Below are 26,955 nucleotides of genomic sequence, written 5' to 3'. Positions count from 1 at the left end.
AAGAGGAAAAGAATATAGCATTGAGGATTTAAGCAGACCGAATGCTGAGTCAGATCATTTTCCCCCCAAGGTCAGACTTCACCTCCCTTCTCCCTTGCTGCCAACCAAACACAGGGTACTCACTCTTCTTGGAAGTTGAGACCATAGTCTCTTGGAGTCCCAGCTATGGGGGCAGAGAGCTGCTCCACGGAGGTCCTGGGCTGCAGGGCCTCTGGCAGGTCTTGAACTTTTTTCCAGATTTCATGGCAAGTCTTGTCTAGGCTGTCTTGTGGGGTGTCCTGATGAATCCAGACAAATCTAGGAAATGGGCCCAGGGCGGAGGGACGCTTGGCCACCAGGGCCGAGGATGTAGGGAGCCCATTCCCACTGGCCATCCTTCTTTCTTTCTGGAAGCCCTTTTGTCTCAGATCTTGAGGAAAGAGGGGCCACCCACCGCTGCTTTGCATTCACCAGAAAGGGTACTGAGGACCTGCTTGGCGGTGGGCTGTTCAGTCTGGCCGTCTCCTGCCAGGTGGCCACCTTCAGAGGGCTTCGCTTTGTGTGGGAGTGGAGCGTGGGGGCACCGCCTTCTTTAGGGGAGGGGGACTTGTTTTGATTTGTTTTTATTTGCTCTTTCCTGCCTCTTGCCCCCTGCCCCCTTAAAAGAAAATATTTAAAGGTCAACAAAACCCAGTAGCTTAGAAACCATGGAATCCCCTGGAGCTCAGGACTCAGGTGCCTGGACAGGCAGAATGACATCTGGGAGGCTAGAAGGAAGGACTGGTTCTCCCCACAGTCCCTGGCACTCCCCTTTTCGGGGCCTGGGGTTCAGCCCATTTTCAGTCAAGCCTTTGAGATGCAGACTGCAAGGTGGCGCAGGGCTGGGCTCAGCGGGGTTAGGAACCCCTCATAAGGTTCTGACTGGGTCCTTTCCAAGGAGCACGAGCACGCCCAGGACCAACGGCCCCCTCCCACCCCCAGAGTCCCTGCTTTCGATCTCCCCTCTACCAGCTCCTGTCTCCCCCTTCCACCGCCGCTCTGCACTCAGGTAAGCTGTCTCCAATGAGCCGACGGGCTCGCAGCGACCTAGCCTAGCCTCGGACCCCAGCAGAAGCCAGCCGCTGCCCTGGCCGGTGTGTGATCCTCAGAGGGAAGGAACCCAGTCCTTAAAAGGGCGCAGTCTCCGCAGGGCGGGCCTGGCGCTCCCGAGGGCTTTAACCAATTTCCGTGCCAAGTAACTCCCAGCCCCTTGCCGTCCAGCGCTGGAATTCTTTCCGTGGGTTCAACCTCAACGGCTCAGGAGCGCGGGCCGCTGGGGTTCGAGCCCAAGGCCCGCAGATGGGGGGTGGTGGGCAACGGGAGCCCAAGGCGCTTTCCCCCCAGAAGTCAAAGGCAGGCAGCCCCGGAGCAAAGCTCCAAGAGTGCAGGATGGGGTTGCCCTTTTATCAGTCCCTTTGACCCCTAAGGTCCACTCTGCCCTGCTGGTTTTCTATCAAGCCCTGGGTTCATATTCAATCCTGATCAATCTCACTGAAATAAATATCACTTTTCATAATCCTCTCAACAATGGAAGAAACTGAGTCTCAAAGTTATGAAAGATTGTCCAAGGCCCACTAAGAAGAGGAAAGCTGGGATTCAAGCTCCAAGACTTTAGGCCTGATGCTGTGCTCCTAGCCACCAGACTCACAGGATGGGTGGGCTCCAGTGGGTCCTAGGATTGAGGGACAGGAAGGTGCCTCTGTGAAAAAGGCTCCAGTTAGCTATTAGCTGAGCAAGAGACTCCTCCTCTCAGGGAGGCAGCTCTCTTCAGCTGAGAGCTGGTACAGTCCCTCTGTGTGGTGTTGTCTGTGGATATTCCTTCGGTGATTCTCTGGCACAGATCAGAGGAGGCTGAGAAAGAAGGGCGGAGGTGGGGCTGCCTTGATTCTGACACTGTCACTCCCAGTCCTGTGACCCTGAAACATTCTTCCTCCATTCTCCCAATGTCTATTGACCCCTTCCTCTGTACTAGGTGAGTTACTGGGCACAGGAGAAGCGAGGGGGGAGCTATGGTGGCAGTTTCTGCTCTCCTGGGGCCCATATTCTGTTGGAGGGAGACAGTTCACCAATAAAGTGAGTGAAAAAGCAGTGATTACAAATGAAACCTATGCTAAAGACTATAGCTTACCGTCTCTGCCTCATGTCTGCTACTCTACTTTACTGCTATAATTTGTCCACCTTACTCCCTCATTCCATTGTCTGCCCTGTTCATTGAGGCCTCTCTGCCACTGTTGCTGGAATCCTGGTATCCCTTCCTCTCTTTTTCTGGAATATCCTTCAGCACTCTCTGTAGGGTTGGAGGCATAACCGCGGTCTTATGAATTGGATTCAAATAAGATCAGTCATAGTAAGACAATGTAAGTAATACAGGATTTCAGTTTAAGTTAATAGGAAATTAAGGATAGTTACTATGGTATAACCTGCTATTTTGGGGTCAGATGTCTGTGCCTGCGAATCTGATATGAGTGGACAGACAGAACAAATTAAATTCAAACTAAACAGGGCGATAAGACTACTGTGTCTTTTAAATCCTGATTATGATTTGTTTTTCTCTATAATACAGAGAGGATAGATATACATGTAGAAATTCACACATGAGAAGATTTTTTAGAAAAACTATTTACAGGAACAGATTATATAATGCAAGATGTAATGAACATCTACTCTGAAGAAGAGACACTAAGAAACCCAATGCTAATTTTGTAGCATTATGATATAAAATCTAGCAATACTATTATTCACTGATCAGAGTGATATTAGTCTAGTCTCTTAAGTTCAATTTCAGCATATGTAAAGATAAGGACAGCTACTACGGAGAGAATGAGAGACACTATGGTAGTTATTATTGTCTTCCCTCCCCAATGTCAGATCTTGAAGACCTAAAAAGCCTTCATCATCCTGTAATGATTTGATTAGTTCTATAACATGCAGTATGTATTTAATGTGCATGAAGATGCGGACAACTATTTGGAAGAAACTAGAGACAATTAGATAAACAGTGAAGATCTCCAGTGGACTTGCTTTGAAATCTGTATTTCTTTAAATTGTTTTTTTTTTAAACTGTTTTGATATGTTTAATCTTACCCTCTTTAAGATATAAACAAGTGTGTAGGACTGATAACCATATTACTAAGTTTTTGTTAGATCATTGAGCAGAGCTGTTGACAGTGTCACTATTTGAATATCATTTTACATACTTTAATTTTGTAACCTGAACAGCTATTTCTAAGATGACAATATGTAACTTATCAACTGGCAATTTCTTACCATTTATTTTTCTATAATTCTGTATTATTTCTACCCTTTTTTTTATCTCCATGTATTTTTTTTGTTTGTTTGTTTGTTTCTCTTTAAATTAAAAAAACAAATGAAACCAAGGCTCTCTGAAAAGGAACTGATAAAGTAAGGTGGCAGGGAGGAGGGAGGGATCCAACATTAGTGGTAGTCTACCCATGGATCTTTGAAGAGTCAGTGTTTGGGATGAAATGGGAAGATGGAAGGAAAGCCTTTTCTAAAGAATGGTTTTAAGTTTTTTACACAGTTTGCCTTTTTGGCACATAGTAGGCATGCAAAAAATATATGTAGTGAAGTAATGGTATACAATATGTAAAGTCCAGACATACAGTAGGTGTCCAATATAACAACCATGCTCTTTACAGAGGGGCTCAATTCCTGGAAATGTTGACTCTGTTTTGAAATCCGAGTTCCATTCCCCTTTGATTTTCATTATAAATTTGAAGATGTGCTCCTTTGGGGAAAATTCTGAGGACCTAGACTGAATAAAATTATAGTTAAGAATGTAGAAAACCTTTTAAGATAGTGTATTTAAAGGAAAAGTGATCATTTCTGATGAAATATTAATAGTTCTGAAAATGTCACTCAGTGTTTGTGCTGCTTGGCATTTGGTTGGCTAACACCCATGCTTAGAGAGGAGCACCGAAGACCCTGACTGCCCAGGCCACAGGATTCTAGAAATCAGCCAGCTCACTCCTCCCACCTTCCTGCCTTAGCTGGAAACCAGGCAGTTGGGGCAAAGTTGGAAAATATCACAAAAATAAAATAGGGATTTGGGGGGGGGGTTTCACAGAGAAATGAGGCGCCTAGCAGATTGGTTTTTTGTCTTTTTCATTTTTACCAGTACTGGGGATCGAACTCACGACCGCCTGCTTGCAAGGCAGGTGCTTATGCCACTGAGCTAAGTCCCCAGCCCTCCTAGCAGATTTTGCAAAAACCTCGTGCTTTGTACTTACAATCTGTATAAAGCTACATGGGATATGGTTGCCACTATAACCATATGAGATTATTTTAATTGTATTTTAATGTAAATTAACAGCTTAACTTCTCCCTTGCATTCACTACATTTCAAGTGCTTCATAACTATATGTGCCTAGTGACTGTCATACTGAACAGTGCATGGAATCAGACTACCTCGGCTCAGATGTAAAGTTCATCAAATTCTGAGTTTTCTGGTATTGTAGATTGAGCCACATTACCCTGTGGCTTGGTGTATTAGTCTGCTGTAACTACCACAACAAAGTACCACAGACTACCAGAGTTAACACATAGAAATTTATATCCTCACAGTTCTGGAGGCTAGAAATTTAAGGGCAAAGTGTCACTGGGGTTGGTTTCCTTCTGAGGTATGGTGTGTAGATGAGTCTGTCTGTCTTCTCCCTGTGTCTTCACATGGTTTTCCTATCCTGTTCTCTTCTTAAAAGGAAACCAGTTATATGGGGTTGGGGGCCTACCCTGATGGTTTCATTTTATCTTATCTCCTCTTTGAAGGCCTTATCAGTAAATAAGCCACATTCCGAAGGACTAAGCATCCAGATGTTAACATGCAAATATTAGGAGGATATAATTCAACCCAAAACACTTGGTTTCCTCATCTGTAGAACAAGATGATGATAAAGAACACTTGGTTTGTACAATTGTGGTAGATACTCTATTACTAAGTAATTGCTTCACACATAGTGATTGCTAGAACAACACCTGGCACTGAAGAGGCATATTAAAGTGCTATGCATTGGCCTGCTTGTTGATTATACTGAAATGTATGCCTTTGGAGTTGCTGAACAACAGCTTCTGTGCTGTGTGGAAGGAGGAAGAATTTTAGCTGTATGTACTGGGGAAATTATTCTGTGATAAACTCAAATCATCATCACAATAAGCCTTTCTGGACTCCGTTTTTGATCACCTATCATGGGCCACAACTGTGCAAGAAAAAAGGATTTGAGGTGAAAAAGTCCTCAACCCTAGACAGAGTCACAGCCTAGTGCAGGAGGCAAAGTGTTCCACTGAGCCCCTGGAGCAGATGTGGTGTAAACTGAGCTTACCTAGCATATTCCTCTAGCACAGGTATGTGTGAGCCCAGCGCTGTTGCAGATGCTGAAGATACAGTAGAAGACAGGCTGAATTCCTGTCGCTTTTAGAGCTCAAAGTAAGGCATTTAATGGTCACAGACACTATTTCACTTTTACAAATTATTCTTAGCTTGGAAACATTCTTTAATTTCCCCTTACTAGCGTTGTTACCCTGGGATGATTGTTTAACCTCTTTGTGCTTGGGTAGCTTTTCTACAAAAGAGATCATAAAATACTGACCTTGGAGGGTTGTTTTGTGACAATTGAGGTAGCACATGTAAAGAATTTAAAAGTTTGGCTGGCACATCTTACCTCTCCAGTGAATGCTAACTATCATGATATAGGATTCTGGGATTCTTGCTTTCCAATCGGGAGCCAGCAAAACTTCACGGGGAGGCAATGTTTCCTTCCTATTCTCCAGTCGAAGCCTTTATTCACTTTCTTCTTCCATCTCTTTACAAACATGGCCATGTTGAAAAACTCAGAAAAGTGGGCTGGCATAGGCTCTTTTATAATCTTGATAGGCCCCAACTATTTATTCTGCAGGCTCTATTCTTCACCAAACGCATTTTATCACCCACCCCAATCTCTGACACTATAACTTTTCAGAAATAAAAAACATTGTGAGAACTTTTGCCATTTTCCTTTTGAAAGTTTTTGGCATGAGCAATTTATTTAATTTATAATAGGCTATGATTTCTCACCACTCTTGGGGTGCCTACTTGGAGAATCTTGCACGGTGAGAAAAACTCCAACCTACAAATCATTATGAAACGTAATGCAAATTTTATGAATACTGTATTCAAAAGTTAATGAAGCTGACATAATGCTACACTTTGCATTTAATTAAACAGTTACTAATTTCAATGTTGTGCTTTTCTTCTTTGTATTATGGGACTAATAATACAGATTTCAGGGCTCAAATTTTTCTGTAGGCCCCTAAAAACCATAGAGACTCCCACTGCCTATTAGTTTTGCCAGTGGGCAAAACTGCCGAGACAGGGCACATGTACAGGGAGGTCCCAGGCAAATTCCTTGAGAAGCCAACCACCAGAGCTGGAGGAAAAGGAAGTTGCAGCCATGCCACCAGACTGGCTTTCCTCAGGTGTTGTCTGAGCATGGAACAGGACTGCAGAGCAACTGGCTGAAATAGCTTTTGAAGACTCTGCAATGGAACTTGCTGTGCTCTGGAAGAAAAGCTGTGACTTAGTGGGTTTTCTCCCCTGGCAATATCATCAGGAATCTCAATCCTTCCCAGCAAGGGGCCAGCTATCCCTTGTTCTTGCCTCTTTCCTTGCTCACCTGTAAGGAGGTAGTTAAGATCTTAGACAGTGGTAACTGACACACTTGAATTTGAATTCTCGCTCTGTTGCTTGCTAATAGGTACCTCTGGGGCTGGGGATATGGCTTAGCAGCACAGCATCTGCCTGGCAAGCACGAGGTCCTGAATTCGATGCTGGTACAAAAAAACAGGTAATTCTGTACATGCTTCATTTCTCTGGCATTTCTTCATCAGCAAAATGATAAAACAATGCACAGACTTGTGGTATAGGGGAAGTTCAAACAGAAAAAAATGCCTGCAAAGTTCTCAGCCCAGTGCCCACCACACAGTGTGCCCTCCATAAAAGAAACTGATTGTTATTTTTATGTTAGTTTATTATTAATAACCTCACAATATAAAACAGGAGCTTGAAAAATCTCCATTTTCGGTTGGAAAGAGGGAAGTCTCTAGTTTACAGATGGAAAGAAGGTATAGAAAGGATGTTTCAACAAAGTAGCAACAAAGTCACAATTCACTCAGGCTGTTGCTTTCTGTTTTCATCTTTTCTCCCAACCCAATGGTGAGCACCCCAAGACTCCTGGGGAGCCGCTGTATAGGATGTTTCTCAATTAGAAGTTTTCTCGCTTTCTTTAATTCCACTCTGGATCACTGGTCATCAATACACATTTATTTAAAACCTCTACCAGCCTACTGCTGAGTGAGTTTGAGGCAGTTTATAGCTTAAAAAGTATGAAATTTGGCATCAAAGAATACAGCAAGAACTGAGTCATCCAAAGAAGGCAAAAAGAGTTGCTCCTTTCAGGAAACTGAATTGGTCGGACTGTATGAAGGTAATAAGGTAATAAAATTGTGTATCCCTATTTGTCAGCTAAAGTAAAAATGGAAACATGTTGGGTGGCAGAGTTTTTATTTTCTGACAGCAGAAAATACACATCTTCATCCACAGAGACAAAATGTTTCCTGGAAATAACCCCAAGCATGAATTTATCATGAGTCCTTGTATAAAGGACACTGAGTGACATAGTGGATAATATATTCAATTCTGTTTTCATAAAAGACAGAAATGCCATTAAGTTGGTCAGTTTCTCACATCAGGGTTCTCTGAAGACAGAGAACATAATATTATATCATAACTCAGTGAAGGCATTTCTTTAGGGAACTGAGACAATGAAGTCTAGCAGAGATAACTTTGATTCCTTTCTACAAACATTACTGAGCACTTACTCAAGCATTCTTCCACACATGCATCCATCTATCTGCCCATCCATCCATCCATCCATCCATCCATCCATCCATGCATCTATTCACTCACCCACTCATCTGCCGATCACCCATCCACTGGTCATCTATGCAAGGTTCACAGGATAACTGTCATGTACCAGGCACTGTTTGGGCGGTGACAAAGATTGCTTGTAAGGACCGACACCTGAATTTTGAGTTGTTGTTTTTTTTTTTTTTTTTTTTTTTTAATTTTAAAGAAGTGAAGAAAAGAGAAACAAGAAAGAAAGATTAAACAGAACAATGAAACCACATTTTGAAACAGGTTAGTTTGAATCATTATAATTGTTGATTCAGTATGTATTATCTTTGGAGCTGTTATTCACTGGATTTTGAATTTTGAAGGGCAAATGGTAGAAGGTCAGGGATAGGAGAAGGATAAGGAGAAAGAAGAGGAACAGGGAGAGGAGGAGGAAAAAGAGAGGCGGGGCACTCCAGGCAGTGGAGTCAGCACACACAAGACTCCCAAGGGAAGGGTGGAGAAAAGCATGCCTTCTTGCAGGAGTATAAATGGCTGCAATATGAGGGTTCAGGAAGGAGGAAACCTGAGGTCGGAGGGGCAGGCAGGTCAGATCATGGATCCTTTTGCAGGGAGGATCTAGCAGGAGCTTGGGTTTTTCTTTGTAGGTCATAGGGTAAGTCCAGGAAAGGCAGGGAAGCTGTAAAGCCAGGTTAGAGTTTTAAAAAGGTAACTGGAGGCAGAAAGAAAGACACTGGACTGGGTAAGAGCGGAGGTGACCTGTTACTTAGCTGCCATAAGTAACCTGAAAGACAGATAATGGAGGTCTTGGCTAGGATTTTGGAAGTGACACAAAAGCAGAATTTAGAAGGCTCTCCGTTGCCCTGATGTGGGGACTGAGAGGAGCGTCCAGTGTGACTCCCAGGTTTTTGGCTCAGGAACCTGGGCAGATGTGGAAACTGATTCCTGAGCTAGAGAACTGAACACAGATTGGAAATAGGCAAGTTCACTTCTGAGCAGGCTGAAGGTCAGGGGCTAGGTGGTCAATGAAGACGAGAGAATACTAAGCACAGGACAGGCAGTGGGGACCTTAAGTTTTTCACCATAAGTAGCTGCAGGTACACTATGATGGAGGTCTATTAAGAAAACTGACAATTACTGAGCCAGGAGAATCTCAGAACAATGTTTGGTTCCCTCTTGAGCTCTACCCTGGGATCCTAGGTTTCTGGTTTACTGCAGATTCTTCACACTCTGTCCAGCTCCCATCACTGACTGTGATTTTTTTCCAAAAAGTTTTACTTCTCACCTCCTCCTTAGGCTAAACTAGGAGCTCCTTTTATTGTTTACAACACACCTGTATGACTCTGAGTATAATCAATCATGCTTTGTTGTTTAAATTTACTCAATAACTATCAGACCCGTGAGGATAGGGACTATGGGAATGTGTTATTCTCTGTTTTTGTTTCTCAGCATCTAGCCCAGAGCCTGGCATAGAGATTGACGCTTGTGGTATGAACAAATAAATCAATGAGTGAAGAGAAGTAAACGACACAGGATACCAGAGGAAGAATGAGGAAGAATATAAAAGGGTATTACTAGCTGTTTCAACAAACCCCAGTATTTCAATAGCTTAGCATTGTTGAAGGACATTTTTCATATAATAGCTTAATGCAGGTGTTGCTGGCTTTCCTTCCTATAGTTACTTGGAGATGCAGGTTTGGTTTTGTGGCTCTGCCATCATCCAGGATTCTAGTGCTCTGTATCCAATAAACAGAAGAGTAACCCTTGGAGAGTGTTATAGGGTAAGCCTTGAACTTACATTCTATTGGCTAGAACCTTGTATACTGAGTACACGCAACTGCAAGTATAGCTGGGAGTTGTAGTCCTTACTAAACATGCACATCTTAAAGGCAGCCTAACATGATTCTCATTTTGGGCCACATAATTCTTTGGAATAGTGTGAAGGTCCTCCCTATGTATTTTAGGATGTTTACTAGCAACCCTGGTTTTACCTCCTAGATTTCAGTAGCACCTGTCAGTTGTGACAAAACTAAAAATGTCTGCAGACATTGCTAAATTTGTGCTGGAGGGAAAAATGGTCCTCAGCTGAGAACCATAGCTCTACACTGTGGAGGAGAAAGCAGGAATCTGTGATGTCCAACTGGCTGCCCACACTGAAAGAGTCACCAAACCAGGAAGGAACAAGGAGGAAAGGCTACCTGATGTAGGTAACAGTGGAGCTGAGTGGTGACCAGGAATTAGAAGAAGAGGGAATGGTGTTGCAGACAGATGAGACAGCATGAGCAAAGCTGGGAGGCATGAAGCACAGCTGACAGGCGGAACTTCCAGGAGAGATAATAGCTTGGAACAGCCCCTTTCCTATGGATTGTGCCCTGTGACATGCAGAGGAAATCACTGACCTCTGTGATGTCACTGCTGTGAGTTCTGCCCTTTTCCTTGTTTTGCATTTGGAAGATTTTTCTGTGATCCTGCATTTGGTAGCATTGGAGAGAGGCCACACTGGGGACTCCTGGCTTCTCCCTCCTGGTTGTGGAGGCCTATAAGCTCAGCATGGTTCTTTCTGGACTATGCCTTCATGAACCCCTTCTGTTACCCTTACTCAGGAGACAGATCACTCCCATCTCTACAAGAACAGTCCTTGGCATTTACTTGCTTCTGTCTGACCCCACTCAGCATTTAGAAGTCCCTGCCCCTAACTCAGATCCCGGGTTCTCCCTCTGAGGCCCTGCCTCACTCACTGGCTCTCCTCTGCAGTTGTGCTTATGTCTCAATCTCCATTTCTGCCCTCACATTGCTAGAGCATCCCACTGCTTTCTCTTTCTGGGCTTCAGCAGGCTCTTTGATTTTTCTTAAGTCAGAATGAAAATTTTAGGGTATTGAGTCCTTACTTGTATCAGGCTGAGTTCTCCAGAGCATCAGGCTTTGTTTTCTCTCCAAAATAAACTGATGATGTCTGGATATCAGGTTAATCTTAGCAAGTCACTCTACTGTAGTTGGGCTTTTTTGTTTGCAGGGTGATAGTATGAAGAGACCTTCAACCACGGCTGCCTGTTTCTCATCTGGAGAAAGAAAGAGGGAGGCAAGAGTCAGCTCTAGGGGCTGCTGGATTGAAAGCCAGGCCAGAAGGAAAGGGATGTGAGTGCCTCTTAGATTCCTTGTTCTCTACGGCCTGCAAGAGCTTCCATGGCCTCCATCCCTGCCTTCGCTCATATGACTCAGAATACAGTACTAAGGGGCTGGGGATTTAGCTCAGCGGCATAAGTGTCTGCCTTGCAAGTAGGCAGTCATGAGTTCGATCCCTGGTACCGATAAAAAGGAAAAATACAAAAAAAAAAAAAGAATACAGTACTGCAGTTCATTCCGTTGCAGTAGCTTCCCAATTAGTTGTGTTTTTTGTTTTGTTTTTTGTTGTGTTTTTCTGCCGCTTCCCTTCTTCTCCATTCTCCACAGAGTTGCTAGAGTCCATGCCAGTTTATGCCACTTGACTTTCATTGCCTAGAAATGAAAGTTCACTTTTTCTTTTTGCCTAGATTCGCCACCCTGTTGTAACATTCTTTTTTTTTTTTTTTTTTTTTATCGGTACTGGGTTGAACTCACAACCACCTGCTTGCAAGGCAGGTGCTTATGCCGCTGAGCTAAATCCCCAGCCCTGAAAGTTCACTTTTTAATACCAGAGCCATGTCCATCTTTCCACTGTCTGCTACTAAAGCAGTCATGCTATCCACAGGTTAAATAGACATATTTGACATTCATGCACCTGCTAGCTCTTATCCTCTATCTGGAAAATTCTCCCCTCCTGTTATGGGATAAAAGTGCCCCTCTTGTATCTTGAAGTTCTAACCCCCAGGCACTTTAAACATGACTTTATTTGGAGATAAGATCTTTAAAGAGATAAAGAGTTAAAATTAGATTAGGGTAGAATCCTAACCCAAGATGACTGGTAACCTCATATGAAGAAGAAATTAGGACACAGACATGCATAGAAGGAAGATCAAGGGAAAAATACATGGGAAAGATAGCCATCTGACAAGCCAAGGAAAAAAGGCCAGTCTTACAGGCTCCTTGATCTTGAACTTCTAGCTTATGGAAATGAGAGGAAGTAAATTTGTGTCCTTCAGGTACATGACCTGCGGTACTTTGCTGTGATACCCCTTAAAAAACCATGTGTCTTTTATTTCCCACTGCCAGAGAGTTAAATCCAGATTTTTTATCATTTCTTAAAGACCCTGGATGAAATCTGTCCCCACTTCCACCCCCATCTCCTGGGGATTTCCTCTTGTTCATCTGAATCCTGCCCCACTCTCCTTCCCGTAGTCTCTTTCCCAGTTTAAGGTCTTACCTGTTTCCAACTCTTTGCATAGCTACCTTACTTTGTTTATTGAACTAGGGATTGAACTCAGAATCTTTGTACTGAGCTACACTTCTAACCTTCTAAAATTTTTTTTTGAGACAGAGTCTCACTAAGTTGCCCCAGTGGGACTTGAACTTGCACTCCTCTTACTTCAGCTTCCCAGAGTGCTTGGGATGACAGTTGTGCATCACCATGCCTGGCTTCTTGCTTAATTTTAGATCCCATCTTCAAGGTTACCACCTCAAAGATTCTTCCCAGACCCTCTGTTTAAACTGGACCAATAATCTTTTCATTGCACTGTGCACTTTTTCTTTCTGTATCCTTAATTAGGAACTTTATGCATATTTATCTGTTTATTGCTTGCCTTCATAAAGTTCTGGACTGTGGTGTGTATTTCTTATTGAGCACAGTCACAGGCTATGTAATGATGCTTAATAAATATTTGTAGAATAAATGAAACTTCACCTGGTTAAAGTCTTTACCCAGGTATCAGGGTTCAGCCAAAATCTTACTTCCTTCCATAAATTAGCCTTCTGATATTCTAAGTCTCAGAAAAGCTTACTGTCTTGATATGCCTCTATGTAATATGCATCTTCTCCAGTCATGGTGGTTATCGCTGTTTGCTGTATCAGCTGAGTGTTAGTTTCCACCTCCATCCAACCTCCTCCCAAAGGAAGACCTCACACTGTGCATCCCTGTGTGAGTCCAGCACAGCCTCCCTCCACCCAAAATGCAGGAAGGCAGGAGGTGCTCAGTTAATATGTGTGGACCCAAATAGTACAGAGACAACACCAATGGTGCAAGATGTTAGCTGGTCCTTTAAGAGTTAAAAGGGTGTCCCTCCCTTCTACAGCCCCCAGGAAGAAGGATGACAATGTTTTTCACCAGGGAGGGCTTTAGGGTAAATCTCATCTGTCATTTGTAAACGCAGAGCAAAGTTCTGGGGTGAGGAAATGTCCTTTATTGACTTGGAGCTCCAGAACTGCAAAACAGCCCAGCCCGTCTCTTCTGCCCAGCTGAGGGGCTGCAGAGAAGTCCAGGCATCACAGTCAGTTCCTTTCTCTGGAGGGCAGCTCAGCCCCCATGCCAGGAAGAAGGTCCAAGATTAGGAGCCAGGAGCACAGCTAACAATCCCCTAGACAGCCACCCTCTCACCGCAAGGTCTGTCCCTTCCCTCCTCTCCAGGCATGGTGGGAAGGCCTGGCCAGTCGCCTCCACTGAGCTCTCTTTCGGGAGCCCGCCTGGACAATGCGAAGCGAAAAGCCCCCTCCTCGCCGCCCCAGGGACATAAAGCAGGCCATTCACTGAGGAGTTCTGGCTGCTTTGGTTGGCTCTTGGCACCCAGAGAGGAGGGACAGGGAAAGCAAGTGTGTTGGGGGTGGGGATGGGCCGGCGATATGGAGGGGGCTAGCCCTCCCAGGACCACCGGGCCAGCTCCCCAGCTGTGGGATGAGCTCATGCAGGGAAACCGGAATAACTTGGGGTAGGGAGGAGGGGAGAGGAATGGCATTTAGCAGGCTGCAAAAATGTGGCTCTGGGGAGCAAATTTTATTTGTGAGGAATAGATAGGCATCCACTCTTGTGGTCCTGCACCCTTCTGTCCAATCCGGGTCTCCCGTTTGGATCTGTAAATCCGTAGCCCCTCTGCAAGGCCTTCCCTGGAAATTCCCAGGTTCACCGACCGTCAGCCAAGCTGGCTAGCCAACCCCTGCCCCTCTCCTCAGTAATCCAGAAAGCCAACCCCAACTCCTCTTTGCTCTTCCAGGGAAATTCTCAGGCCCCTTCGCTTGCCAGGCACTGCCCCTGAAGGCCACGCAGACGCCAGAGCTCGGGGGTGGCCGAATCTCGCGGCTCCCTGGTTCCCCGAACCCCAACTATAGCTTCTCTGGGGGCTTCTTGCAAAGGTGGGTGGAGACGCCCCTCAGCAGGTGCCTTTCTGCTACCTGCGTGCCAGGCTGGGGCCTCTTCCCTGCGCCTTGCCCCTCCCTATCCCCTCCAGCCTCCCTACACCTCGCTAAGCGTGTCTCTCCTCTCGAGCAGAGTTCGGCGTAGACAGCTAAGGAGCCATCGTGACTGGCGGAGGAGCCTAGGATAGACCAGACAGAGACGGCCGCGGAGTCGCTGTGGGGGATGGGGTGGAGACCTACGCTGAGCCCTTGGGGCCCGGAGGCAGAGGGTGTTCCAGAAAGGCGGGGAGCTGCTCACAGCCTACACTCGCCTGCTTTACGGATGTGCTGGAAGGGGGAGGGGAAGAGGCAGAAGAAGCGTCCGGTTATTTAAATTTGAAGATAAATTATATAAGTAACTCTTGCACTGTCTTTCCACCAAGCTCATTCCCTACCCCCATGCTGGAGCACACAGGAGTCTTTCCACTATCCCGAGATTTTGGCTTAAACTAGGGGTAGGGCCGCCCTGGGTCAAATGAAATCCCACCCTCCGCCCCACTTCCACCCGCCAGCCTTCTAATTATTAACCCTGCCTCGGTCCAGTACTCACACCCCTCTCCTGGGATGGGGTGGGTGACTATTATGAAGAGGGCTCCTAAGCATCCTGCAGCCCAAGATTTGCAAGTTCAAAGCCATCACCCAAGATCAGCTCACAAGACTCAAGATGTGGGGAATCACCGTCCTTCTTTGGTTACCTTTCCCCAGACAGTATTCCCGTCTCCAAACGTGGCAGAGGCTGGTGTGTATGTGCCTGTGTGAGTGCGTGTGTCTCTCACTGTGTGTGTATGGGGAGTGTATTAATGGGCGATCTTATGCATGAAAACTGGAGGACTTAACTTAAAAGAAACTGGTCAATTGTAAAACAAACAGGAATAAACAGCCCTTTAGATGTAATTTGTGGTTTATCTGGAGATGGAGGTGGCGCTGAAAGATCCCCCCACCTCCCAATATTTTTTCCTTGGCTGCGCCTCCACTTCCAGCCTTTGGAGCGGCGGAGAAGCGGCTCCGGAGTGATTAATCCGGGGATAATTCACCCCCCACCCCCCGGCGCGAACCCCGCGAAGCGGGATTGGAGCGAGTCATTTCCGAGAGCGCAGCGCGCCTCTCCCCGGCCGGGCGGACACTTGGTTCATTCCAGCCGCAGAAGCTCAGGGCTCCCGCGTACCGGGATTTTTTTCCGAGCAGAAAAAAGCTCCCGAGCTCTCCTGACCTCCTTTCTCCTCAGCGGCGAGCGGAGCCTCTCCCTCGGCGCTGCCGGCCGCGCCATGCCGCGCTCGCGGGGACGGGAGCTGGGGCGCTGCGGCTGCCCCGCGGGGAGGGCTGGCGGCGAAGCCGGGATTTCGGCGCTCGTGCCGGGCGCGGAGTGCCGCTGGGGCCGCCCGCCGCCGCCAACGTCGCCGCCGCTGCTGCTCCTGCTGGGCTGGGGGCTGCTCAGCTCCTCGGCAGCCGCGGGTAAGTGCGTCCGCGCCGGGAAGCCGGCGGCTGCCGTGCGCCCCACCCGAGCCGGGAGCCCACCCGGCCTGGACCCTGTCTCGCTCCCTCCCCCGCCCCCACCCGCCTCACCCCCCACTGCCCACCCTCCTCGGCGCCTTCGCCTCTGCCCCCATCCTCCACCCCACCCTCAACCACCTCCTCACCTCCACCCTCGCCCTTATTGCTCTGCCCAACCCCAACCGCAACTTGGCTGGATTCGGCCGGTGTGAGGGCCTGGGAGCAGGCATCCCTGCCCGCGGCTGCGGGGCACCCGAACCGTGCCTTCAGTTTCTCCATCCTCCCAAGGTGCCAGGCTTTTCCCCGATAAACTTTCCCGGAGCCCTCCTCCCCCCGGCTCCCGATTCTGCTTGGCCCGCCCGTCCGGGGGGCTGAGAGGGACGGCGCGCCCCCTCCGCGTTTCCGCGTCTGCAGGGTCTGTCCTTCCCTGCCCCCGCCCATTTTCTCCGACTGAAGCCCTTGCCCCGGTCGGAGCCACCCGGAGACTGCGGCCGCCACCCCCCTTCCCCAAATGCCTTCTCCCTCAGCACTCGGTGCCGGGGGTGGGTGCAGGTGGGCGTGCGTCCAGGTTGGGGGTCCCGCGCGTTTTTTTTAGGGGAGCTCAGATGGAGGTTGGAGGGTGTTGAACCGAGGGAGACAGTGGCAGGGGGGTGGGAAAGGTGATGTGTGTGTGTGTGTGTGTGATTGTACCCGGGGGCGGGGGAGGGAGTGTCGCTGCCAGGCTCCGCGCCGACACGTTCCCCTCGGTTCTCACTCCGCGCCAAAGTGCCCTTTCCCGCGCCCTGCTGCAGCCGAGCGCCCCGGCTGCGGCAGCAGCCGCGGGGGCGGCGGGACCCACTCTGGATAACCAAGTTCGGGAGGTGGGTAGACCTGGCCAGTGCTGAGAGTTCCGGAACTTCGCGATGTCTGGCTGCATTTTGTAGCTCACAGAGGAAGCATGCGAACCTTGGAGTGAACCCAGTTCTCCTATGGAGGCCACTGGTCTCAACGGGTCCCCTCCCACTTTACCCATGGAACCCCCTGAAGCTCAACTCTAGCCGCAGCCTAGAAAGTTCTGTGTGGGGACAGGTCCAAACCTGGATGACTGAAGCCACATTTTCCTTAGTCCACAGGCTGAAAACCGCTGGAGAGGAAACCCCCAAACACCTGCTGCCCAGAGCACTCTGTGTTTGCTTGTTGATTGTTTTTAAACCACTGATCGAACCTCTGAAGGTTGGCCTCAGCCACCCAAGAGCCCCAGTGACCCTTTTGGAAAGCGCGCCCCTCCCCTGGCAGGCCAATACATGCCCAGCTCCCTGACCTACTGTTGGCTCCAGCAGCTTGTGAAACAGTCCCCCCCACATTGTGTTGCCTATTTCTTAGTCGCAGGATGTTGGGGTCCTGAGTCAGGAACCTCCAAGGCAGTCCTGGCTCTTTCATCCCTACTTGACCGGACTTTCTCTGATTTTCCTAAGAGTCATAGCCGCAGACACCCAGACAGGGGCGCCCGCGGTGCGCGCGCCTGGCACTTCTGGCCTCTCGCACACCCACACCCACCAACAGGAGGCTGCTCACACGGTTGCTGCTGGTCACCCAGTCTTGCTTTTTGGGCTATAGGGTGGCTGCTGTTACCGACCATCAGGTCTCGAACGTTTGTCCAGACGAACCCCGTCTCCCGGCTTAACCAGCTAGAGAATCACTGTAGGTCTGAAAGGATTATTATTCTGGCTGAATTTGCCCCTGCCCCCTGGGGAGAGAAAAAGGCCGACTCATGGAGCTTGCACTGTGCTCCGCGGTGCTGGAATCCTGCCTTACAGAGATCCGTATGCTGACAGCTTTGATCTATGGAGAAGTTGGGGCGTGTGCGTGTGTGCAAGTGTGTGTGTTGATTGAGGAAGGGTAGCTGCTGTCTGGCAGGCCCTGCTCTGGCTTCCACTTACATGTGCTGTCTCCTTTTGCAGGCAGCAGAGATTTAGAAATGGACTTGGGGACAGGAGAGGGGCTTCTTCACACTGCCCTAATGCTCAGGACTGAGCCAGCTCCCTTCTTTGGCTTGCTTATCACTGGCTAGAAAGACTATGAGGATTTGGTAGTGGGAACCTTGCGCACTTTTGCCTGCTTCCTCAACCCTTTCCATCCCAATGTGCCTCATACTCCACCTCCTTGAAGACCTACTCTCCTGTCGGTCCATCAGTCTTGCTCACCTGGTAACAGCTTTCCCCTTGGGTATGATATCTAGGTGCATCTTTACCATAAAACATGTCAAGATGGTGTCTTAGTCCTGCTGAACTCTTTAAGCCACTATCCCATTCCTCTTTGCCTATTACTATCAGTCTATTCAAAAGAGTTGTCACTTACTTTCTCAGCTACCTATTGCTCTCTGGGTTACTCCAGCTTTTGCCCCCCAGGAATCTTCAGGAATGTTCTAGAAGAGATCACTGATGCCATCATCATTGCCAAGACCATTGTATTTTCTCTGTCTTTATCATCTTCTTCTCTGTGGCTTTCTCTTAATCAGGCTCCTGGGACTCTGATTTTTTCCCTATCTCTTGAGTGTTCCTTCTTAGTCTCTTATTAAGCCTTATTCTCCTTCCTGAAGTACAGAGTCCTGCAGCATTCAATTCTATGTCCTTTTTAAAACATATTCCCTTTCACCACTCCTTAGTGACCTTATCCATGCCTCTCCCTTCCAGTACACATTCTGAAACTCCCAGACAGATCTGTCTTGCCAAGGCATTTCCTGATAGATATCTACAATGTCCTAGCCCACTGATACTCTAGGTTCAGACTACCCATGTATCCTGCTGATTCCCACACGTTCCCTTGATATTTCCTTTCCAAAGCAAGCTCATTCTCCCTTAAGCTCATTCCTCAGTTACCCAGCCCAGAACCTTAAGAAAATCCTCAGGTACTTCTTCATCAGGTGGCCGTCATCTTCTTTCTGTTTTATGCCCTCAGTTACTGACAGGAACAGCTACTTTTCTCTGGATTAAGGAGCTCTCAGAATTAAAAAGACTCCCCAACCCCTTAATAAGTAATTGCAAATAGAAGCAATATTAAGTTATAAGGAATTCTGACAAAGTCCTGGATTATTTTCCCCAACACTACCAGGCCACCTTAAGTAAAACCAAACATCAAATTAATTTTTTAAACATTTCTTCTGCTTTTCTGGTTACTTGAGGGCTTGTTTTTAGCCTGTCTCTTGCAGACTGGAGCACCAACTGTACACAGTGTTCTGTGGTAGTGCAGATTGAATGGTATTAAAAGTATTTATTGGCTTTACCTATTAAACTGTGCAGTTCCTGAAGACAGGGACAATGGTTTATTTCCCCAGAGTCCACCTCAGAACCTGCCCTAGAATGTATGTTTGATGAGTAGATGTTACATCAGCAGATGGTGTTGATATTTTTTTTTTTTTGAACAGTTTTTCAGGGACTGATAAGGCTAATTTAGGAGTGTTAGGAGGCAAGGAACCAGCTGGTTTGCAGAGGTAACTCAGTGACAAAGACACCTAATTTCCAGTTGCCTTCTGTCCACAACTAAACATCACAGATTAGTGGAACGGCTTCCTAGATTTTAGAGATGTAGAATAGATCTTAGCAGCCCATCCCCCAATAGCAGAATGCCAAGGAAAAGCATCTAACAGCTCAGTCACCAACATATATATTTCTGTTTACAGTCGAACTGTGAGCTCATGGTTTAAAAAGATAAGCTGGTCATATCTATGACTGGTGACTGTGTGACTTTGTTGAGGGGGAAGCTAGAATCATGGGCAGGGGGCCTGGAGCACCAGATTGCAGGGTCTTAGATGCTTCAAGGTTTCAGTTTGTCCGGAAGAGTCCAGCAGGTGGCTTCAGCAGCATCACCTGTCCTAGCCTGTCTGTTTTATGGTCAATGTCAACAAGATTCAGGGAGTTTGCTAGTTGAGCCACACATTCCATGTTGGAGATCTAGCTGATCTTCAGATCTCTCTAAGGTTTGAGATCTCTACCTCAAAGAAACAAAGAATGTATTTGCTGCAGGTAGGATTCCAGTGGCAGGCCCAGCACCGTACCTGCCTTGTGGAATGTGCCTGTTGATGGGAGGTGGGCTGAACAGTGACCCTGAGGACAAAGGACTCAGTGAGGAAGTCTGGCTGCCGTCATCATGTCCTCCCCACGTACCATGCTCAGAAAACTGCTCTAGTGATATGTGGGCATCTGATACCTCACCCAGGGTAGTGACAGTGGTAGAGAATACTCACTGAGTGCTCACTAACACTTGCCAGAGTTAACTTGATCCTCACAACAACATAGTTGGGGTGGCAGTATCACTGGCCCCACTTGATACACAGGAAATGGATTTAGAGAGGGCACATCCACATAAGTGGATTATCATAAAAAGTAAGCAGCTAAGGCACAGAGGCTAAGGTATAGTTTACATCCAGGTCTGCCTGACTTCATATCCCTTACTGGTAACCACACTGCTGGGTGACTTCCAGGGCACTCAGTGGGTACCTCCCTTTTAGAATCCTGTTAGGCTGTGCTGCTTTTGTACTTGAGGCCTGGCTTCTAAACTTCAAATCCTTAAGCTGCCATCATCCATCCAAACGAACACAAGTTCCTTAGGGGTCATGGCAAAGTCATCCCTGGTCTCCAGCCTCAAATGCCCATCTAAGTGGAACTCTGGTGCAGGCTCTCAGAACTTCACATACTACATATTGTAGCATTTTCACCTTCTTCCTCAGGACTTCTTGAATGTCAGGCAGTTTTGTTCTGGCCCAAATTGAAATTTCTAGCAATAGAAAGTCTCCATCAACCTTTGCTCCCACATGCATGGATCTCAAAATGCTGGAAGCTCCCCTCCAGCTCTAAGCGCTTACTCTTCAAGGAGATATTGGGAGTTCTGTTTGGCTACCACAAGAGTCCTATTAGAGAGATGTGTCAGATAAGTAACACCAGGTGCCCAGAAACACCAGCACAGCTCATGGAAAGTCTAACAGAGAAAGGAATATGCCTACCCTAGAGCTAATGGGGTGGTTGCACCCACATGGAGCAAGAGCCTGGGTGGAATGGGGGTTTACATTCATGATTGCCTTCTTTTGGAGAACCTTTGACTGAAAAGTCATTTATACTTCCACCTATTTGTCTCTGTATTTTTGGCGATTTTTAAATGGAATTGGTCTCTGAGATGATGCCAGTCCTATCCTTGAAAATCTTCATTATAAGCTACTATTGTGGTGCTAAAAATAATGTGTATATGGTTAAATTACGAAGAGCACCAAATACCTCTTGAAATTTATTTGAGAATGTCCTGTATGGCCTAGAACAGAAAATGAGGGCTCCTATTACAACACAAATAGGCTTCCTCTCTTCCACTATCTCATTTGTACTCAATTAAGTGCAATTATAATCCAGAAACTTCAAAAAAATTGTGTCCATCTTCTAGGTTTTCAAATAGAAAACAGAATAAGGCCCATTATTAAGTAGCTACATCTATTTATTGATTGAAAGTAAGCAAGTGTGACGGTTGTGACTTTAAAGGGAGAAAGCAGAGACTTGGAAATTTAGACCATTTGAAATACAAGTGCATTATCAGAGAATGTGCAGGCAGTTTGTGCAAGTGGTTGATGGCCTTTTGTGAGATGAGCAAGTGTGGTAGAGTTGACTCAGGCCTGAGGCAGGGTTGTCTTTCTGCTGGTGCTTAATTCCTCTGTCACCATACCAAGAGTGGGGTCAAGCATGGCGAGTGGTGAAGCTTGGTTTTGAAATGTGGGCATATGATATCTTACTAGGCAGTAAGGAGGAGGTGAAAGTTTAATGGTTTATTTTCTACCCATGCTAATATATTCTTAGCATGAAAATAGCCACTTCCGTGATAGCATCTCCGCCATCCAAGCATCTCCGCCATCCAGGGACCTGTGTGGTCTTGCCCTGCTGCTTTTGTCACATGTGCAGGACCAGAAGGCTGATCCGCAGCAGAGTGGCTGGGAGAAAGGCGTTGTTTGGTCCAGCCTTGCACCTGAACCTGCCTACCTTTGTGGCCCTGAGTGAATCATTTCACCTTCCATTTGCTCCTCTGTAAAATGGAAATATTAATATTCACCCCCATTTTTGTAATATGTTGGGAAGCTTTTTCATCAGCAAAACAGAAAGAAGCCAGAATTATTGGAAGAGGACCAAAAGGTCACTAGTTCAAGCCCCATCCAATAGGAAATCTTGCCCAGTGGTCAGGCTGGTTTGGCTTTCCAAGGGCAGCAAGCTCACTACCTCTGCCAACAGCCTGTCTGCCAGTGCCGCCGGGCTCAAGGGCAGTGGGTGAAAGAGGGTGGACTTGCTGAGCTTTTGGTTCCAATCCAGTCTTACCCTTCAGGCATCTGTGCGGCTGCTCCTGTAACTTGAAAGGGAGGAGACAAACCACCCTCATTCACAACCCTGGACAAGTCAGCCAACCTGCCATGCCATGGGCAACAGCAGTGTTAAATTAAATCTGGGAGAGGTAACTGTTTTACCTTTACAAACATATCCATCTGGAGACAAGATCTGAGTGTAGGCCTTTTAACTGTAGCAGAATGAAAAGCCACTACACTTAGGAACCACTGGACGCTCATCTCCTGTGATATTTTGTTCTAAGGAATATAGAGGAAAATATGAAAGGAATAACTTTCCTGAGTCATACGGAAGGCACAGTTAATATTGTTTTATATTTTGTTTTATTTTGTTTTCTGTTCTCTTTTCTCTTCATTCAATGTCAGGAGCATAACACTGAATTTCTCCTACCTTTCACCACACTTAATGTGGTCATTTGTCTGTGCAAGAGCCTCTCTTATTTCATTTAAAATTTCCTCCCTTCATCCCCAGTCCTAAAATTATTGTTGTCCTCCTTTAATATATAAGTAGCGTGATATATTTGATGTATCTTGAAATGCACAGCACCTCATCAAATATATAAGGTTATTTGTATGTATATATTTTTTTAATTTCTAGTAATGATAATTGAGCTGTAAATCTCACCTATTTTCTTATTTTATTTGCTCAATACTATACTTTAGAGATCTGCCCCAGCTCCTTGTGCTTGTAGTTTGGAATTTCTAATTGCTGCATTACATTATGAGTTACACATCCATTTCATTTTATATACCTGTCCCTCTGTCAACTTTTCCCTCATGAATGGAGTTCTGAAGAATATACGTGTACCTGCTGTCTTAGGACCCTGCTGGGGAAAGACTCTGTCCATGAGTGATTGAGATCCCTGAGTTAGTCTATCAATTTCCTCTATTTTGCCATAATATTTTCCAGAACTGCTATGCCAGGTCTCAGTATTAACCCTTTATCTCTCTTTCCATATCCTCATCAACACCTAATAATATTCATCTTTCTAATTTTGCTGTTCTCCCATCCCACTACTAACCAGGCCCGACCTGCTTAAGCTTCCAAGATCAGACGAGATTGGGCGCATTCAGGGTAGTATGGCTGTAGACTAATTTTGCTATTCTTAGGAGATACAAGAGACACCTCATTGTTTAATGTTTATTGCTCTTATTACCAGTAAGCTTAAAATATGCTTGTTAGCTGTTTGAGTTTCCCTTTTTGAGAATTGCTTGTTCATATCCTTTGCCCATTATAAAAAATTAATTCTCTGTCTTCATTTAAAAATTATTTTGTTTATTTGCAGAAATTTTAATTACTTCCCAGATAATATACTTGGTCAATTTTAGAGGTTACAGATAACTTCTCCAAATCTCTCATCTGTCTGTTTTGCTTATGTTATCTTTCTCTGGATAAAAATGCCTTGCTTTGATACAGTCAGAACAATCAATGTTTTGGGGGAGACAAAACCTGAGAAATATGAGGGAGCTGATACATTAGAGGAAGTGCTGCTAAGCTAACTGAAGGGTGGGTCCTTCTACTGTCCTGGGTTCACTCTCTTGCAGAGTTATCTCTTTGCATGGAGAGCCTGGGGAAATTCCAGAACCTTCCTGTCCAACCTGGGCTCCCAAATCCTAATGAAGATCTCCCTTTTGACTCCAGATCCTGCATTTCCTAAAGGCCCTAGTTAAAAATTCAGCTTAACAAATCAATGGATGCTACACTTGGAGAATGTGAGGATTACTTAGTCTTTTAGTAGGCATCTGTTGAGGGCCTGTGCCATTGCAGAATGCTCAGAAAACACTGCAGATGTGGACAAGTTGCTGTGCTATATATGTGTAAGAAGGGCAATCAGACAGTGTTCTCAGCAGCTTTATTCACTGTAAAATGTGGAAGTAACTCAAACGACCATGGATAGGTGGGTGAATAAGTAAATGTAGTATAGCCATACAATGGGGTATCTTTCCAGCTTAAAAAGGAAGGAAATTCAGATGCTTGCTACAGTGTGAATGAACCTGGAGAACATTATGTTGAACAAAATAACTAAGGCACAATAGGGCAACACTGTGTGATTCCATTACCATGAGGTAAAGTACTTGCATTCCTGGAGACAGTAAAATGATGGCTGGCAGGGGCCAGGAGGATGGAAGGAGAAATTTATGCTTAATGGGCATAGTTTCAGTTTTGCAAGTTGCCGGGTTCTGTGGATGGATGCTGATGATATTAGCTCAGGAACATAAATGTACTTAATCCCACTTAATGATACAATTAGAAATAGTGGAGATGGTCAATCGTTTGTTGTGTGTGTTTTATCACAATAAAAATAAAAGATGGAAAGAGGCAACTGGCTAGACTGAAGGGGCCAGGGAAAGCGCCTAGGCAATCTGTGTTAAGCCGACACCTGTAAGATCAATATTGAACCAGTGAAGATGGTGAGCAGCAGACGTTCCCATAGAGGAAGCTCCCCTGCATAGGCACTGGCTATATGGGAGCAAGCTGTGTTCAGGGTCTGAGAGGAGCTGCTCACTGAAGGGAAGTGTGACGTTTGGAGGGTTTGGAGCAGGGGAGTGGCTGTGTGGCAACCACAAGTCTCTGAAGGAACAAAAAGATGATGAGGACAGGGTACTCCTGGGGAAGGCAGGTCTTGGGGTGAGGAAATGTAAACCAAAAGGGGGTCAGGGAACCCTGTTCTACATTTGCTTTGCCCTGTGTCCTGTCTTCCTAGGGCTGAGGGAACTGTCAAGAATTCACAAAACCCACTCCATCAGTCACAGATGCTGAATCACAGTTCTGTTCATTCTGCCTTGGTGCAAATATCACAAAGATTTCATCAGGAAAGAAAGTGAAAATAGAAAATCTACCTGCTTGGGGCTGACTCAGCAGGTCACTTTGTTATCCCATCTCCTGGGGCACCTGTGTTCTACCTTGGCCCAGCCGTGTGTGCTGTCAAGAGTTTGGCCTTTCTGCCTCTCCACTCCCTCTTCTTCCTTACCAAACTCCTTAGTCTATTTCCCTCCCCCTTTCCTTTCTGATCTTTCCTCTCCCCGAGTCCTGCCACTGCCCTGGACACCAAAGTGCACCTTCTTTGTAGAGTTATCCTCCTCCACCCCAACCTCACTGCTAGTTACAACTCTTTGTGAACTTCCTCTTGGCACCTCCTCTCTCACTACACCCTCCCTTTCTTTTAGCCAGACTTCAGTCTGCCTTCCCTGCTTCCACATGCTTAGAACCCACAGGAACATTAACTGATTACCTAATGTAGTGGCCTCGAGCTGGAGGTCCTGAATGCAAGTACCATTGAAAACCAAGTTCCCTCCTCCAAGCACAGTTGTAGACTACCAAGGGCCCATGAAGCACCAGGCATATGGAGGTGGAGGGAGGATCCCGGGATGGCTTTCTTCAGCAGGATCTTCAAACCTGAGCAGATCTGGTTGCACAGAGATGACATGGGGAGCTTAGGCAGAGGGAGCAGTTAGAGGAGGCTGAGAGCAGAAGCTGTGTTTGGAGCAAGTCAGGTTTGTATTTCTTCCTCCCACAGCATTCTTTGTTTGTTTGTTTGTTTTTGTCTTTTTCCTTTTTATTGGTACCAGGGATCGAACTCACAACTGCCTGCTTGCAAGGCAGGCGCTTATGCCGCTGAGTTAAACCTCCAGCCCCAGCATTCTTGCCTTCATCCTGGAAGCTGGCCTTTCTTGGACACTCTGACTCTATGCTGAGAGTCTCTTACACCTTACAGCACTCCTAAAAAGCCTGTCACTTTTCAGTTGCAGGAATTGAAATTTAAAGAGATTGAATTACTTGTCCAAGACCACACAGCTTAGGAGAGGCAGCCTGGATTTAAAAACCCACAGGTTTATGCATCATGTGGGGTTCCTACTTAAAGTACAAGCTTGCAAGGCCACGTGCTTAATTTCAGAAGGAGAGCACCTAGAAGCAGGATGAGGGAGAACCTGTATTGTTTAGGAGACTCTCCTGCCATCCTTGTCATCCACCTGCCCAAGAATGAACAGAGAAAGGCTTGTGATGCTGTGTGGTTTTGCAGCCAAGGACTCCTCCACCTGTTAGCCCATAACTGGGCTGCTGTTTGCAGCAATCTTCCTTACTCCTCCCTCTTTTTTTTTATTATCAGCCCAGCAGTAGTGTACCAGGATCTGTCCCCAGGGACTGCAGCACCCAGAGGTGATGATCAGGGTGACCATGTTTGTGGCAATGAGATTAGGGAGGTGCCCCAGAGAAGCATGGACAAGCATTAGCATTCTTAAACTGCTTAGCACAATTCACAAAAGACCTTGAGTAAGGGCCTGGCTGACAGCTCATAGCTCCTGAATTGCTGCATCCTTCCCCAGCCTATATTTGTTAGGTGAGAAGTCAGAAAACTCAGGAGTCTTAGCTCCAGCTTCATCTGCACACTAATTCCCATTATTCTATATTTAATACTCACTGAGGAGCAGGCACAAAGCGCCAGCATGCCATTTTCTGTGAGCTTGCTGGCAGTTTAGGACAGAAGAGCCAACAGACAGAGGCCTGGCCTGCTAGCCTGGGGTTGAGAGCAGGTTCTGGGAGGAAGCCATGGAAGAGGGCAAAGAGTGAACCCAGGTTTCAGCCCTTGTCTTAGTGCTGGCTGGAGTACGACTCAGCCCTGGGGAGGGAGGTTGTATGGTAGTGGGGCCCTTGTCCAGTAAAGGGGCATTTAAAGAGTCTGCAGTCTCAATGAGGAACCATAAGCTCACCAGGGCTAGGTCAGTTATTCAAAAGGGAATCTAAGGTAGGAGAGGAGGCCCATGGATGGCAACCATCCATCCATCTACCTATCCATCCCGTCATCCATTAATTCATGTAGCAAGTAAGGAAAGAACTACTAACGAGTACCCCAGAGATGAGGGGTTCATGACCAGATAAGTTTGGGAAATACTGGGCTGT

General features: G+C 46.5%; 2 protein-coding genes and 2 long non-coding RNA genes across 12 annotated transcripts in view; 2 read left to right on the top strand and 2 right to left on the bottom strand.

Annotated features, from left to right (window-relative positions):
• CUNH1orf94 (chromosome unknown C1orf94 homolog) overlaps window positions 1-1,252 on the bottom strand; it is a 38,765-nt gene extending 37,513 nt beyond the window's left edge. The window contains exon 1 of the mRNA XM_003471069.4: window positions 124-1,252. Within this exon, the coding sequence (XP_003471117.3) occupies window positions 124-446 (323 nt within the window). The 5' untranslated portion in view covers window positions 447-1,252. The remainder of the gene's footprint in view (window positions 1-123) is intronic.
• On the top strand, window positions 836-9,695 carry LOC134472993 (uncharacterized). The gene is made up of 4 exons (XR_010043071.1): window positions 836-1,027; window positions 6,765-6,854; window positions 8,142-8,206; window positions 9,371-9,695. It is a non-coding gene; the product is annotated as an uncharacterized LOC134472993 (long non-coding RNA).
• On the bottom strand, window positions 7,992-15,555 carry LOC134472994 (uncharacterized). Its single transcript, XR_010043072.1, has 3 exons — window positions 15,429-15,555; window positions 10,810-10,980; window positions 7,992-9,657 (listed from the first exon to the last, which is right to left on the bottom strand). It is a non-coding gene; the product is annotated as an uncharacterized LOC134472994 (long non-coding RNA).
• Window positions 15,484-26,955, top strand: part of Csmd2 (CUB and Sushi multiple domains 2) — a 566,560-nt gene continuing 555,088 nt past the window's right edge. For all 9 annotated transcript variants that reach the window (XM_063236033.1, XM_063236032.1, XM_063236031.1 and 6 more), the window contains exon 1: window positions 15,484-15,670. In XM_063236033.1, the coding sequence (XP_063092103.1) occupies window positions 15,484-15,670 (187 nt within the window). The remainder of the gene's footprint in view (window positions 15,671-26,955) is intronic.

The sequence above is a fragment of the Cavia porcellus genome, unplaced genomic scaffold (assembly GCF_034190915.1).
Source record: "Cavia porcellus strain 051 isolate PalLab524CR breed Dunkin Hartley unplaced genomic scaffold, mCavPor4.1 scaffold_25, whole genome shotgun sequence".
Classification (NCBI taxonomy): domain Eukaryota; kingdom Metazoa; phylum Chordata; class Mammalia; order Rodentia; family Caviidae; genus Cavia; species Cavia porcellus.
The sequence above is the reverse complement of the archived record's forward strand: the minus strand, read 5'-3'. Positions and strand labels throughout refer to the sequence as shown.